At 36.9% G+C, this 17,194-nt stretch overlaps 2 protein-coding genes across 2 annotated transcripts; one reads left to right on the top strand and one right to left on the bottom strand.

Moving 5' to 3' along the window:
• Positions 1-535: 535 nt before the first annotated feature.
• egr2b (early growth response 2b) lies at positions 536-2,995 on the top strand. Its single transcript, XM_051915031.1, has 2 exons — positions 536-885; positions 1,245-2,995. The coding sequence occupies exons 1-2, from the start codon at positions 714-716 to the stop codon at positions 2,312-2,314; spliced, it is 1,242 nt and encodes a 413-aa protein (XP_051770991.1). The 5' UTR covers positions 536-713; the 3' UTR covers positions 2,315-2,995.
• A 1,993-nt stretch (positions 2,996-4,988) lies between these two features.
• Positions 4,989-6,356, bottom strand: adoa (2-aminoethanethiol (cysteamine) dioxygenase a). The gene has a single exon (XM_051915033.1). The coding sequence runs from the start codon at positions 6,099-6,101 to the stop codon at positions 5,340-5,342; it is 762 nt and encodes a 253-aa protein (XP_051770993.1). The 5' UTR covers positions 6,102-6,356; the 3' UTR covers positions 4,989-5,339.
• Positions 6,357-17,194: the final 10,838 nt, after the last annotated feature.

Raw genomic sequence — 17,194 nt, 5'->3', positions numbered from 1 at the left:
GTAGAAATTCCGTGATTGTGTCTCTCATTTGATTGTGGTTTTCTGCTGCTTGCTGAGCCGCGTCTCTTTGCTCGGCAACACTCGCGAGTTTCCGATACTCAATTTCCGGAATACGCTCCATACATGGACGAAGGGGTGTGACTGTTTACCGGATAAAACCATTTATGGTGTGAAAATGAACCGGAATTCCTGATTGAGAATGATGCGTTGTATCAAAACGGAATATTTTTTTCCACTTAGCATTCGTTATCTTTCAGAAAACGCATGCCTTTACTTATGTTATTTAAATTATTTATCTAAAAAATATTATAAAACAGCAAGCAATATACTTTGTTCATTTTTCCTCCGAGCACATTGCTTTTTTTATGCATGAGCGGCCGCACAGAAAGGATTCTCCATTGACAAGTATTACCTCAACGCGTCACGCCGCCTATAACCAATCAGATCTCGCAGCGCTACTTTTCTTTTGCCATCCAGTCCTTAAATGGTCAGTGACGTAACGACACATTGATAGGCTCTCCATAAATACATACTACCACTAGCAGCTCCACAAGGATCTGTCATTCAACAACACAGAGCCGTCAGATGGCATCACAGTGAACGCTAAACTCACAGAGCTTACTGACAGCTTTCCACATGTAACGTTTAGAGCGAGCGTTCGCACAGGCACAAAACATTTTGTGAACATCTGAACGAGTGCTTCTTAGGACTTCATGATGACAGCTAAAACTTTGGAGAAAGCCCCCGTAACTCTTGGTGGCTTTGTGCACCCGCTTGCCGAAAGCATCTACTCGGTGGACGAGATTGCCACATCAATGCCAGCCTCTGTGACTATATTTCCAAACGGTGATTTAGGAGGACATTACGAGCAGATAAACCCTGGAGGTAAGACTGATGCGCTCATCTCAACTGCTTCCATCCTCACGTGCTCTCTGTGTTGATATAGCCTACCGTTCGCCTCTTAGGGAATGAAAACATGTGGCTACTTTGTAGAATAAAAAAAAAAAAATCCAACTTACTGAAACTGAAAACGTACTTTTTCTTGCTTATGTTTGACTAGTTTAAAAAAGAAAATGGGGGACAGAAATTAGTGCAAACAAAGATGATATGCCTAATGATTGAAGAGCTTTTTACTGAAGTGTGCGTAAAAGCTACGTGTTTTGCATCTGATGGTTGAATGATCCATAAGACAGCCTTCTTTCACGTGTATCTAAACCTTGTTTTTTTATGTGCATTTTTTGCAGATGGCTTGATTAGCGGGGATATGAGCACGGAGAAGCGCTCTCTCGACTTATCCTATTCCAGCAGCTTCGCGCAACCAGCTGGCCCTCGCAATCAAACTTTCACCTACATGGGAAAGTTTTCCATCGACTCCCAGTACCCAGGAAACTGGAACCCAGAAGGCGTGATCAACATCGTGAGCGCAGGGATCCTGGGCATGACCCAGCCATCCTCAGCATCCTCTTCTCCTGCATCCTCAGTGTCCCCCAGCCACTTCTCCAGCACTCTCAGCTGCACCATGGCGCAGAACCAGGCAGACATGGAACACATCTACTCTCCCCCACCACCCTACTCTGGATGCGGAGAGGTGTATCAAGATCCATCCGCATTCCTCTCCACCTCCACCTGTCCGATCTCCTATCCTCCGCCATCCTACTCATCCCCAAAGCCAAACACAGACTCTGGGCTGTTCCCCATCATCCCGGACTACGCCGGCTTTTTCCAGCCCCCGTGCCAGAGGGACATGCAGTCGATGCCCGACCGCAAACCGTTCTCATGCCCGCTGGACTCTTTCAGAGTCCCGCCTCCTTTGACCCCACTGAACACTATCAGGAACTTCACACTGGGGGGACCGGTTTCTGATGGACCCCGGCTACCCACAGCCTACAGCCCGCAGAATTTGCCCCTCAGGCCCATCCTGCGCCCGAGGAAATACCCCAACAGACCCAGCAAGACGCCCGTGCACGAGCGTCCCTACCCCTGCCCGGCGGAGGGCTGCGACAGGCGCTTCTCCCGGTCCGACGAGCTCACCAGACACATCCGCATCCACACCGGCCACAAACCCTTCCAGTGTCGGATATGCATGAGGAACTTTAGTCGCAGTGACCACCTGACGACCCACATCCGCACGCACACCGGCGAGAAACCGTTCGCATGCGACTTTTGCGGAAGGAAGTTCGCGCGGAGCGACGAGAGAAAGAGACACACCAAAATCCACCTGCGACAGAAGGAGCGAAAATCATCCTCCTCTGGTGTGTCCAGCTCAGAGCGCGGCGTCGCCACGGGCATCTGCTCGTCCGGTTCAAGCCAGTAAACTTTCAACTGGACTTTGCAATATCCAACACTATGTAGGCAATATAATGACAATAATAATGCACCATGCGTAATATATTAAAACTGGGTGGACTGATGTTGTGAAATCAAACCACAGTGCCAAACTGATATGGACACATTTATTGTGCGCACTTTTATAGGTGGTGCGATGTTCGTTTTTTGTTTTTGCCTCAGTCGCATGCTGACTGACCAAACGCACTTTGTTTGAATATTTAGGCCAATTAATTTAATTAAAAAAATAACCTTAGATAGCACGTGGGAGAACTGTGTCTTAGATGAAAGGTGGAAAGTTGAGTGGTTACATTAAAAAAAAAAAAAAAAAAAAAGGTCAAGAAGGTGTCTAACATCACTATTTTCTCCCATTGTCGTGCCTTTTGTCCGTTCATCTTGTACATACACCAGAAGGCTTGAATTAAATTGTACATTTTATCCTTTAATATGAAAGTTTTTGAAGATATATTTTTGTACAAACTGTTTCGTGTTAAAAGTGTTGCATTTGTGCTTAAACAAGAATTGTATATAGCTGAACTCATAGCGATTTGACGTTTGTTCTGTGGTTGTTCTGACTGATATACATGTATTTGTTATGAAGTGACTAACGCAGGTCAATAATGTCCTACTTTGTCAACATGAAAATAATAAACAACACATTGATTGTGAACTTTTGTTTAGCTGCTTGATTTTTATTAGAGGAAAGGGGTGTAAAAGGAAAAAGTGAAGTAGACTTGTGGGGACATTCCCATTTTGGCATCACTGAGCTCTGACTCATGGTCTCAGAAGGGTCATCACCCACACATGTGTTTACAAATGCACAAAGGGTGTGAATATTCAAAGTCCCTAATCTTCAATATAGGGTAATGTTTAAGGTGGACAAAATGACTCACTTTGTGATCTGCTATGAATTTACTGATTTGACACAAAAGCACTATGTTATGACCACTCTTTACAGTGACTATGGTATGAAAATTGAGAAACGACACTGAAAAAATGACAAATAATTGTTGCCACTGTATGAACCTCTGTGGTTTTATGTGGTTGAAGGTATACCAACCCTCACATTTGGTGCTGGGACAACCCCATATTTACATCACAGCTACTTAATACATGTTGACAATATTTCCAATGTATATTTTTGGATAATAACTAAAAGTATACACCCAAACAAATGCTGGGTTAAATGTTTGGCCAATTTTATTGAATCCAACTATTGTTTAAAGTTACTATATGGCCGGCTTAAAATGGGTTGGAAATTAAAAATCAGACACATAATTACTAGAGGCAACAATAATAATCAAAAGGTGAACATTTATTAATAAGCAATTTAATAAATGTTTATTGTTTCATTATTATTCATTAAACTTATTAATTATTAAACATATTAATAAATGTTCATTTCCAACATACTTTGGGTTCATTTTAAGCAAGCAATATAGTAATTTTTAAACAATAGTTTAGTTAAATAAAACTACCCAGCAGGTTGGGAAAACATTTAACCCATTCGCTGGTTTAAAACAACCCAAACGCTGGGTTTGTTCATTTTTAACCCGGCATTTTGTAGAGTGTAGTTTGAAAAGAGGCTAATTAAAACTACACTGTAAAAAAGAACTGTTGGTTTAACTTACAAAAGCAAGTTTGCCTTAAAATTTTGAGTTCATTGAAATTAAAAATTTGAGTTAATACAATGAAGGCGATTGGCATAATCAACAGAGACTCAAAATATTACGTTATCTGAACCACATTAATTGTTGAAGTTGATTTGACGAAAGAAAAAATGTGATAACATATCATGAAAATATTTTTTTTACAGTGTAAAGAACTGCATTTATATAAGCAAATAACTGAAAGCAATAATAAAACAGAAAATTTTACTTTACTAATGCTGTATTCATGTCAGTCTAGAAAAACAGTCCATGAGCTCTCTATTCACCAGCTGAGAGACTTAAATGCTAATTGACAAATAGATTTAATCAAATGAACTTCACAAACAAACAGCACTGAACATAAGCTGAGCTTAATAAAGGACCATCTGATAACTTTCTGTTCAGTTCACAGAGCCAGGTCAATAAAAAAAGGCCTTAAGGGATGCAGGAATGAACAATGTCTAACATGAACGGTGTCTAAGAAATGATTTAAGAATCCATTTTATGAAAACAAATGATTACTTCTAGGCCTGAGACACAAGCCTGCCTCGTACGTTAATGTTACAGACAAATATTTACCAATGCGTGGGAAACAAGACGCCACATTAGACATTAATATGTCTGTTAACATTCACATTGAAAGTCTGACTTTAAAACAGATTTCACTCAAGTATGTGACACAACCTATTCCAAATTTACAGAATCGTTATCATTAGTGATAACAAAACTAAGCAAATTACGCGAGCATTAAGATGAGAAGATAAGAATTTTTAGCTTCCCACTTTCCTCTCGTCACCTAATTAATGTTTGCAGTGGAAAACTGCTATGAAGGGTCAAGTTAATTATTGTTTAATCAAACTTAGGCAAATGGCCAATAACAGTGCTCATTTTGCAGCACTACTTTCAAGTTTTGAGTGTAACAGTGGTACATACAACAAAGTCTGTTTAATGACAAATAATTAAGTCAATAATAAAAGCACACAAAAGGCTAAATTGTCTTGAAGACAAAGTCAAAACGATTTACAATCATTTTAATAGTACTTTAACAGTAAAAATATAAGCAGTACATAAGAATTAGTGTTTGTGTACAGTCTTTTAAAATAAATTAAGCAAGTATTTAATGTAGATATATAGTGTGCACTTATACAAGAGTAAATGCTTTTCAATGTATACATTCATTATTTACAAACAAGGCCACAAAGTGTTGATGTAGCCTATGGGGTGCATAGGCTTGGAATGGACATTTAAAATCATGTAGTGGTGTTTGCAGTCCCAAGAAAAAAACAAACAAATTTTTACACATCTGAGTTAGAGCATGGACGGATCACGGTCAGAGGCTACAAGTCCATTCCAGTGTTCATCTCTCTACACAGAAACTTCAGGACCGGGGTAAGGCTCACCCCCGCACCAGAAATCATCTGGTTGGGGGATCTCTAAAAGCCACGTTTCATCTTCACCGCTCTGCTCTGACTTTTTGCCAGCAGTTTGTAAAACTTTGTAGTAGTGACAATCTCTCCCGTCGTCAGGGTCATAAGGTGGTGCCAGTATATCAAGAAACGCAGCTGGTCCGTCCACTGCATCAATCTCATGAAGGTTGTCTTTGAGAGGAGTCAAGATGCAAGGGCCGCTCTGCTCAGAATACTGTCCGGAAGACCTCAGCACGGCTCTCCTCACATCATCCCTCTGGAAAGGCAACAGCGGTGGCTCAAACTGCCTCTCAGTTTCACTCTCAGCACCAACAGCTTTATCCAACCTGTCATAACACCTTATATTGACCTTGCCATATAGGACCTTGAGCATGCCATTCATCCCAGGATGGTCATGCAGAGGGATGGAAGCTCCAGACTTCAGCAGAAACACTCCCATGCTGAATGCATCAGTCTCACAGATGTGCATGTATGTGACCGGAGGGACTGCTGAGGACTGTGGGGAGGATATGGAGACTTTCTTCGGTGGCGCAATCTTCAGATCCGCAGCCCTGATGTCGGAGAGCACGGTGACCAACTCTGCCTGCTGCTCTAAAAACACCTTATTGTCCCCAATGGCAGAGGAAGAGCAATTTGTGAAGGTCACATAAGCCTGGCTCGCTATCTTCTGGATCAGCGACGACTTGTTGTTCCTCGGCATGTTTAATAGAAAACAATCGAAACCGTGATTTGCTTCGAGCCACGCGATGAAAACAAAAGAGCTATTACGCTGGACGAGGTTGTCTCACGTGAAGCATTTAAAGCAGTCGAGTGTATCTGTGTTGAAAGTTACGATAAAAATAACTCCATTGAGGTACAAACATTAATTTTAGCATCTGGATGCAATCCACAGACCCTCGTCTCCACCACCCCATTCATGGCTATCAGAGCCACACGTTCGCGACTACTGCGCATGCGCAGACAAATAGGAAGCATAATGGAACTTGTAGTTCTTTTGCGCTTGTGGCTTGAAAATAAATCCTTAGATAGCAGATAAATATGCAGATAGATTCAGACAGGCCATGTCAATATTTTCTCACACTGCAGTAATTAATGTTTTGTTTGTAAACATGCCGTCAGTTTTAATAATTGCACAATTTAGCTCAGTAATAGAACTACAACACCCAACAACCTCCACAATGTTGACCCTCTCTTGTGAGTATGAGGGGTGGGAGGCCCGTTGGGCCATTCAACTCTGTCCCTTCCCCCACAGCCACCCTGGAACAACACATCACCACCCTACCAACATAATCATTCAATGTCATTTATTTATCCACACAGGCTTGATCTCTGGAGTAAATTATTAGTGAAAAAAATGCAACCGTGTATATGCAAGCCATATGCTTTTGTCAAAATGACAAGTAACACTTTAAATGTTTTTTTTTTTTTTTTTTTAAATAAATTAATAAAATGTTTACTAAATTAACTCAATGTTTGTTCACTCAATGTTGTATCACTGAGTGTAAAAACTCCTACACAGCACCTTTGTGAAAAAGATGTGAGCTTAATTGTGTTGATTGTGCACTGGTAATGTTCTTCAAATCTTAAAATTATATTTTTAAAATACTGTACTTGCTGATAATATAATATTAATGAAAAAGAAGGCCACTTAAGAGAGTACACTTTCATGATTATGTCTTAACACACTTAATCAAATTAAATGTTTCACTTTAAAGTACATTTTAACATTATGTTTTTAATAATCTTTTCAAAGAATTTAAAGAAGCCTACACTTAAATCGATGTGTTGAGTAACATACTAAAATATATGTAAAGTACTTGATTATAATTTTAACTGTAGTGAATTTCATATTACATTTAATATTAATATATCTCATCTAAATACATGACACAAGTTTTAATAGAAATTACATTAAAGCATATTTTAGTTTATCACAAATGCTTGTCATTAGATTCAGCAGTACACTTTAACATATTTCAACGACAATAGAAGTAATTATGAATTGACATATAGAGATGTACTTAAGTCCTACTTAAGTGGGTCAAAAGACTCTTACTGTAAGGGGCCGTTCACACAGAATGCGTATTTCTATTCCAATGCGCTACTTTTCCATTGTTTTTCTATGTAAACACGCGCTTGACGGACGTGTATGACTTTTACACTCATGTGTCTCGCACGAGCGCCGTGTTTTTAAGACGCTGTGTCAAGTTAAATGAATTTTAACTTTTACACGCAGCACCGCACATCAATGTCAGTTCCAAAACAGTTGACCAATCAGAAGAACTCGGAGGCGGGGCAAGTGTTGCAAACTTCTATTTACAGTAGCAAGTTGGCATGGCAACTGTTTTATTTAACGGTAACATGGCAGAGGAGGCCATAGCTAGTGCAATTATTTTCTTTTTTTCTATGTCAAAAATAGTATGTATCTATTCTGCTGTTTGCCTGTTTCTATTATTTCTTTTATTGCCGTTATTGCATCACGTCTCAAAAGCGCGTCTCGAGACACTCGCGTTCTGCGCTGCAGTTTTTTAAAAACCATTCCTGAGCGCTGCATCTCGCATTTTTAGATGCAAAGATGCGTTCTGTTTGAACAAGCCCTAAGTTCAACTAACTGCATTTAATATAAATTTAAACTATAATACATTTTCTTTTAATTGTACATAACATGTAATTGTGGCAAGCAGTGTGGGGCCGAGAGCTGCGGGAACGGAGCGAGGCCGGTGGTGCGAGTGATTATGAGCGTCACCTGTGTGCCACACCGGTCTCGAGTCTCACGGAGGAGCTCTGGAAGGATAAAAGGAGGAGTGACGAGAGTGAAAGACGAAAAAGGACCAGGCCTGGACTATTTACGTTGTGTTTTATTATGTTTATATGCTGCAGTCATCCGTGAGGGACTGCCGTTTTACTTTCAATTTGTTGTTTATTTATTTTATGATTAAAGTTTGTTGAACGTTCGCCGGTTCCTGCCACCTTCTTCCCTGAGCCTTTAAACATTGCTATAGTAATTAAGTGTCGAAAACATATTCAGTCCACGCTTATGTTTATGTTAAGGTATATTACTTCTGTAATAAGTAGTGTAAAAATAGTGTACTTCTTTTTCATAAGGGCAGCCTACATCAACACTGCAATGCATAGAGAGTACAGGCTATCTTTGAAATAAAATTTTCATTTGCATTATCACAGACAATGAGACACTTGTGTTTGCAACTGATAGAAACATTAGTAGTTTATAATCATATGGTGCATCCAGTTTAGATGATCAGATCCACAAATTAAAATTAAACTAGATAAACATCACTGTCCCCTCACTATGCGTAAAAAACCCTAACCATATAATAAATAATATAATAATAATATGACTATTATTCTCAGGGTACATCCAGTTTATCTCAAACCTTTACACCTAGTAATCGAAGCTGGTCATTCATTATCTTTTGTCAGGTTGATGTTGATGGCGAGAGGACCGGAAGTGAGCATGGACGGAGAGCAGCACTGAGTCAGTGAAGTGCGTACTCAGGACATGTACCTTTGTGCATGATCACCACAAAGACCATCCTCTTGAGAAATAATGAGGCCCTGCTCATTTACTCAAAGAGCAAGCACATCCAAATACCACTTCCGTTTGGGTAATTCAATGAGATCATCTCTCAGCCGCCAGGATATGGAGATCAGACGTATAAGGGAGATCCTTCCATCACCACCGTCTTGAAGGCAAGGTCATACTTTTAAAAAGAGAAAATATACTTTAAAAGATTATACATAAGTGCAAACTGTATGTAATGATTTTGGACACTTAATTGCATGTTATTTATAATTAAATGAAAATGTATTAGTTTCAATTTATATTAGCTCTCTAGTGCTCCTCGTGATGGATGAGTTTTTTATTTCAACGAAATGAATGTACTAAATTTTAGTTTGATAATGTTTTTTTATTTAATATTTTGAATTTTTACAGGATTTTATGGTACTAAATAATATTTATGCAATAGTTATCATCCATTTATTCACTTTTTGAGCATAGACCTAAAAATTAAATTTCCAAATTAAACTGTCATAAATCTTGAATGCTTTGGAGCACAGACTTTTTAAAGACGACACCTGCCAGATTATTGCTGAAGTGAAAAAAAAGTTTTAAAAAGTGAAGATAAAAAAGTTATAGAATTTTACATTTATTGATACAAAAAAATGCACAAAACTACTATTTCCAAATTTTATAAGAAATATAAATTTTCCAAAACATGTTTTACTCTAAAACAGTGAGAAAATCAAAGCCATAAATCTAAACAACTTCACCTGTAACTGTTCCAAATTTGAGCTTGATGTCTCAAAAAATTAGCTTTCAGTAAGATTTTGTTTGGGCGCAGTACCAAAAGTTTCCACTAGATGAAAGTCGTTTCCTATTGATTTCCAGTGGTGTCATTTTTGATCGTGAGGAGTAGCTGCAAGTGTGACTATTTTTTTCAGGACCATTTAACCTTTTTGAATCATGTCTATGATTTTTTTATTTTTTATTTTTTGTCTTCATATAGCAAGTGCCAAAACTTTAACAAATTTCACACCATTCAGATGCAGCATACAATTCTATAAAAATAAATAAATAAAAAAAATAAATTGCACTACACTGTAAAAAAGAATTGTTGGTTTAACTTAAAAAAGTAAGTTACCTGGTTGCCTTAAAATTTTGAGTTCATTGAAATTAAAAATTTGAGTTAATACAATGAAGGCGATTTGTTTAAACAACAGAAACTCAAAATATTATGTTATCTGAACTACATTAATTATAATAAGTTGATTTGACAAAATAATTTTTTTTTATGATAAATGCTTGTTTTTTTGGACCCACCTTAGGTGGGTCATCTTCCTATATAATTTCATAATTACTTACATTGTCTTTGGAATATGGTAAAGTGTAATTCTAAATGTACTGACAAGTACTTATGATAGACTAAAATATACTTTAATGTAATTTCAGTATTTGTATTGAAACGTGTACTGTATGTCATGTATTTGAATATATTTGTAATTAAATATATTTTGCTTTAGTTAGTCAACATCAGCATGACAAAAGATTATTAAAACATAATAATTTAAAATGTACTTTAAAGTAAAGCGTTTAATTTGACATTATTACAAAGTGCACTTTTTAAAAGTGTATTTTAAAATTGTTATTAGGCATGAAAGTGTACTCTCTTTAAGTGCACTTAAGTGTCAACCATTTTTGCTCTTATGTAGCCCCATAGACCTCTTTAAACAAATCAAAACAAAAATGAGTTTTCACTAATATTTCCATTTATTATTAATACTAATATTATTAAAATGTGCATAATTTTAATGATTCACTTTTAAACCAGAGAGATTTATGAAGCACATACCTTTCGTGAAATTTTGCTTATTTGTCACATTTGTTAATGTGGTGCTATACATATTTTTCTGTTACTTTTATTTAACAATATGAATATGTAGTATATAGTATAAAGTATATAAGTATAAAGTAAACTATTAGTATAAAGTATATACATATTTAGCTAATGGTTATGTGGCTTGGACTTTTGTGATTTGGCTCAAAAGGTCAAAACATTGAATCTCACTCCAAGTATAATGAATCAACAAAGCCTTCAGATATGAATTTCAGCTCTTAAATTGTGAATGTTTCTCAGTGTAGAGAAACTGATATCATGGTAGAAGGCTTACATAGTTCTCTTACAATCCCTTTACTGTTATAAATAAGTATGTGTACATTAGCTCAGAATAAGCACGTTTTTCCAAGCGAGATGCAATCGTTCTCAGCGGCAGATAAAGGCAACATTATTCGCCGATGCTTAAAATGTGCATGACTAACATTGCACAGAGGTCAGATAGAATGGAGTTCATGCATCTCTGGTAATTCCAGCCAAGAATCCTGAATGAGCAGAGCAGAGGACAATAAGACTTTCTAATTGCTCCGACATCTTGTGGTGAACGTCCCCATTGTTGTGCTCAATCTGCCGTCTGTTCTGTTATGATTGGTGGTACATGCATGCCTTTGTCAGTGGTGAGTCTTTTATGCCTTCACAAATGAGAATCCATTGATTTCTTGAGGAAACTGAAGCAGTTACTGTTTTTAGATATGCCAGCTATTCCCTTAGATCATAAAAATTCATATTTTGGCTGTTCGGAAAATATCTGCATGGTTAAGAGGCAAAGGGCAATGAAAATGTTGTTGTTCTTTATGTGAAGAAGGATCACTCCTCCTTAATGCATTGCTTTGATTATGTGTGTACGTTGTGAATGAGGGGCTGTCATGCAGGCAGCACGTGCGTAAGCGTTCTTCGTCATTGCTTTATTAAATAAAATTCCAGCTACACAGCTGATTCACAAGATCAAAAGCAGAACATGTTTTCACATGTGTCACATTTACGCCATCCCCAGTGCAACATGGAATCATCCTCAGTATCATTTCTTAAAAACAATGGTTTCAAAGGGGGTTTTTCACAGCGATGCCATAGAAGAACCATTTTTTGGTTCCCAAAATAAAGTAAACAAACATTTTCTTAGTGTGAAGAACATTTTAATAATCTAAAGAAACTTTTTCCACTATAAAGAAACTTTTGAGGACGCTAAAGGTTCTACATAGAACCATTGATGCCAATTAAAGTGATAGTTCACCCAAAAATGAAAATTTTGTCATTACCCTCACCCTCAAGTTGTTCCAAACCGTTATGAGTTTCTTTCTTCTTTTGAACACAAAAGAAAATATTTTGAAGAATGTCAGTAACCAGACAGTTGACGGTAGCCATTGACTTCCATAGTATTTTTCTTTTTACCTAGTCAATTACTAGTCAAATGTTTGGCAACCAACATTCTTTAAAATATCTTCTTTTGTGTTCAACAGAAGAAAGAAACTCATACAGGTTTGGAAAAACTTGAGGGTGAGTAAATGATGACAAAATTTTTGGGTGAACTATCCCTTTAAGAACCTTTACTTTTAAGTGTATCAGACTTATTTAATGCAATTTTACATGTGCAATTTGCATATTTGTCTGCTAACAAAAAAAAAAAAAGTATTTTATTTCATCTCAATGGCAAAGAAATCCCTCAATGACAAGGGTCAATATCTGTGTTCACTGCTGTCTGATGATCAAAGGTCATTGACTGATAATGAGAAAAACATACTATTAAACTAAAAAAATAAACTCCTAAGCCTTTTTTGTGACCTGTGGTTCTTTCAAACACTAGATTCTTCTAGTCTCCATCGAGTTTTGATGCATAGACATAGCAATGCTGTTTCCTTTATTGTCAAAAAACACACACATTTGTAAACACATACACACAACACTTGAAGAAAAACAGACATCAACTATAACCATTACTGTCATTGTCTAAAATGAAACTATTCACAGAAGCTGTGGGTTTAGAGCAACAGGTTCTGATAATAACAGTAACACTATATATCAATAAAGTCATTCGCTGTCTTTCACGCTTGGTCTGTGAATTGAAACAGTCCTCCAATTCAGTTTGAAGTAGAAAGGATGAGGGCTGATGAACTCTGCTAGACAAGATGTGAAAGAAGACTCGCTGGATCATTGAGCTGACACTTCTACAGGAGGAACGGCGAGCCATTGGGAAAGTCTTGCTCAAAGAGACACAGAGGGCATTAATCGAGAGGTTAATACAGAGACCACAGCAAGAAGAGTTACCTTTTCAGAGTTTGATTATATAGAGACTGATAGCAGATATTTCACCCTCACAAGCAGAGCCATCTGGAAATGAATACTTTCATTCAGCAAGGAAGTATCACATTTATCAATTTTACAAAAGATTTCCATTCCATTTCCATTTTCTAAAATGCAAATAAAATTTTCAGATTATATATCATGGTTTCCACACACACACACACACACACACACACACACACACACACACACACACGCACACACACACACACACACACACACACACATATATACAGTCAAACCAAAATGTATTCAGACATCTTTAACATTTCATTCATTAATACAGTTTATTCATTATAGTTTTAAAAAAAATGGCAATAAAATATGAAAAGATCTCAGAGTTAAACTGTGTCAGAAAAAAAAAATTAATCTTAATTATGTCAGATAACACTTGACATGGTCAGGTCAAAGTGTCTGAATAATTTTTGGTCCCAAATTGTTCATCATTTTTACTGGTAGTCCACTGTATGAAGAATTTTTTGGGTATAATATGTCACAGTTTACTTTATTTTGCTATCCTCACTTACATAAATGAACTATAGTGTCCTGTACCCACTAGTAAAAATATATCAAAAATATCAAAAATGTCTGGATAATTTTTGGTTTGACTGTATATATATATATATATACACACACACAGCACAACTGCTTTTAACATTAATAATCATATTACAATGATTTCTGAAGGATCATGTGACACTGAAAACTTGAGTAATAATGCTGAAAAATCAGCTTTACCATCAAAGGAATAAATTACATTTTACAATGTATTAATATATATATATATATATATATTAGTACTATAGGAAAAATGTACTGTTTGTGTGATCAAATACAGACCTTCATGAGCATAAGACACTTCTTTCAATCATATATATATATATACAAAAGAATAAAATCTTACGGATTCCAAACTTTTGGAATATATATGATTGTTAGGTTTTTCTTTTTGTAAGTTTATTTACTTTTGTTTTCTGTACTTTTTTTTCACAAATATATACTTGTTTTTTATGTATGTTTTTTGTATTTTCTAAGTCTATATTATATTGAATATTTTTAATTCAACTCAAGTTAATTGTCAGCCTCAACTGTCCTTGTTGTTGAACAAAACATTAACTAGACTTTGTAATAATAAATAACAACAAAAAAAAAAAAAATTGATGTGATGTACTTGTGTCAGTAGAAAATCTGGAAGGAATGCATTTTTCAGTTTTGAGCAATTTCAAGTATATTGCTTTATGCAGATAATAACATGACATTATTCATAAGAGATCATTTATCTGACTATGATAAAATGATCTCCTTATTATAGATGCACTGAAGTGCTGCTCTTGGTGGGTGAGTGAAAAGTGGAGCTATTGAGACTGAGATAGACAAAATATAAACAGACTGAATCCATGCACCTGCGTGAGTAGGTCCATAGGATGTTTTCGAATTCGTGTTGATCCATCTGCGTCAGTTACGTCAAAGTGACGCTGCAGATTCACTCTGGTCTGTGTTTGTTTTCACTACGTGACAGAGAAACATCTGGAAATGCACAGTCTCCAAACACTATGCAGGCAGTCATCTGATACTTCACCTGCTCTTTGTGTGTCAGCGTGAAAGGAGGGCTATAGGTAGGTCTTTAAGGTGAGTCGGCGGTCCCGCTCTCATCCGGGTCTTGTTAAGCGGGTCTCAGTTGTGGAATGAGGCTGGGGGGTGGGCGGCCGCAGAGTCACTTACAATGTCCGCCCCTGTCAGCCCTGAGAGGGTCTCCATTGCTATGCTAATTTCCCCCCTTGTCGGCAGAGACTGTCCCTGTCAAGGTGGACGGACATGCGAGGAGGGGCCAGCGGGGCAGGAAGGAGCTCTCTCTCCCCTCCAGGGGGCTTTCAAGCTTTGTGAGCGAAATGATGCACGAGACAGCCGCTCCTATAGATGCTGCGGAGAACACGACAGAGAGGGTAATTTGAGAGAAAACAGTGTCTCCGTAATGGAGACTGATGGCCTTGTCCTGTCCCACTGTTATTGTTGAGGATCAAGATTGAAGCGGGCCCTTCGTATGAGGTACCTCATCCAGTTGGCGGTTCACGTCTGCTGGGCACGCTGCCCTCGCCAGTGGCCTTCCATCCAGAGCTCCTGGAGGTGACAGCCGCTCAGAGCCGCTGATTCCTCCATGACATTGAGAGGCATTCCTTGCATTTCCCTGCATTGGCAAACTCTCGGGATGGAATGGAGGATGTACGGTGACATGTCAGCTTGTGAGATTTGACTTCCTCCTTCTGACAAAGCTGTCGATCCTGTGAGTGTGTGTGTGTGTGTGTACATGTGAGTGTGGGGAAAGGAATAATGGATGTTTACCAGGGAAAAGAAGAATGTAACAGGCCGTGCTTCGTGACTCTAATCAAACCGCTGACCATTTACTACACACAAAATATTAATAATAATAGTGGCACCTTAGGAAGAAAAGGTTGAAGTGATGAATCATTTCCTGCCTTTCCAAAGAGGCACTTTAATACCAACCCAAAAACAAGGACTTACATTTCAACTTTCATAGGACTGAAATTTAAAAGCAGGTTTCCTCATGCACAGGGCTGGTTTGAAATCCTTTCGAACATTTGAGAAAGTACTTTATAATGCAACATCTATCTGTCAATCTCTCTACAAAATGCTCATTATAAACACATTCCAGTGATGATTGATGTATATTATATGTATAGCACGATATCCACACACTGTAAACCCGAACAGTACTACTAACTTATAAAGATTGAGTATGCTGCAATTAAAAGTCTCTTGAATAAGAATTATTAGGCAACATAAATCATATTAGTATAATAATTAAGCAATACGATCATGCAATATTGCACTGTACCCGATCGTTTCAGAATACTCAAAATTATTGTAGACAATAATTTTATTCATTGACAATAATTTTTATTCATTGATGCAACTTAAAACAATTACATTTTCTGAAGGAGTTTAGTTTTATTTTTGTGTAGCGCAACATTTTTGAAAAAAACCCTTATATTTAAATTATTATTTTTAAGTTTACTGAGTGATATAAAGTGATGTCATCCATGTCACGTTGTTGCCGATGTTACCGACGTTATCAGAAGAGTCCATTCAACATTAAACTGAGTTGCAGCAGATTTCAAGTTCCCAGCATGCTTTGCGTAACACACTCTGTAAGGGAGAATAAATGTTGAAACTGAGTGTTATTGTGTGTGTTTTTGCACAAGATCAATACAGGGGAAGATGTGTTATTGTTTAATGTTCTGCTATTTTGGTATTTAAATGTGTTTCTGTGATGTTGAAGTTTTGTAGGGTTACCATCATGGTGAAGAGTAGTGCCTGTGGATAGGTCGAGAATGGGCTGTGAAACTTCAAGACCATAAATACTGCAAGTTCATTAACAGTTTATGCAAGTAAATAGTGATAGTCTTTTTGATGGTTACATTAGCGCATGCTGGTGCGCTGTCGCTAACTAACACTTAACCATAAAGATTAGGTGTTAGTTTATTCAATATTTCAATTAAATTATAATTACTGAATTTGTGTAGTACAAAATAATATTTTTTTAGGTTCTACTAAAATAATCTTTACTTAAAAGTATTCTGAACTTATTGGGTTTTTACAACCACTGCATCAAAATATTTGAAAAATAAGAAACATTATGTATGGTAAACAATAGTTTTAAGTACAGTGGACTTAAACATTAAATAAAACTATTTTTTTTTTTTTTAGTTTGACTTAATTGTTATCTATAATTATTGTTTACTTAAAAAATTTTAGTTGTTTAAATTTTTTGAGGTAATCGGTGTCTACAATAATTTTGAGTATTCTGAAACGATCGGGTACAGTGCAATATTGCATGATCGTATTGCTTAATTATTATACTAATATGATTTATGTTGCCTAATAATTCTTATTCATATTGCATATCCTGTGTTGCAAATGAGGAATCCACCCAGCATGGGTATAATGTTTCTGTAAATGTAAGTAAATCAGAATATATCAATAATAGCAATCGATTGACTGTAAGTCTCGTAGGTCTTCATAAAACTCATTATTGTTTTAATAAGCTATGATAAGCTATTAA

Source organism: Ctenopharyngodon idella, chromosome 12, assembly GCF_019924925.1.
Source record: "Ctenopharyngodon idella isolate HZGC_01 chromosome 12, HZGC01, whole genome shotgun sequence".
NCBI lineage: Eukaryota > Metazoa > Chordata > Actinopteri > Cypriniformes > Xenocyprididae > Ctenopharyngodon > Ctenopharyngodon idella.
The sequence above is the reverse complement of the archived record's forward strand: the minus strand, read 5'-3'. Positions and strand labels throughout refer to the sequence as shown.

Bases quoted from the DNA above. Each gene is read 5' to 3' on its own strand.
- egr2b (XM_051915031.1), top strand. From the start codon at position 714: ATGATGACAGCTAAAACTTTGGAGAAAGCCCCCGTAACTCTTGGTGGC. The intron at 886-1,244 runs GTAAGACTGATG...CATTTTTTGCAG, and splicing joins CGAGCAGATAAACCCTGGAG to ATGGCTTGATTAGCGGGGAT.
- adoa (XM_051915033.1), bottom strand. From the start codon at position 6,101: ATGCCGAGGAACAACAAGTCGTCGCTGATCCAGAAGATAGCGAGCCAG.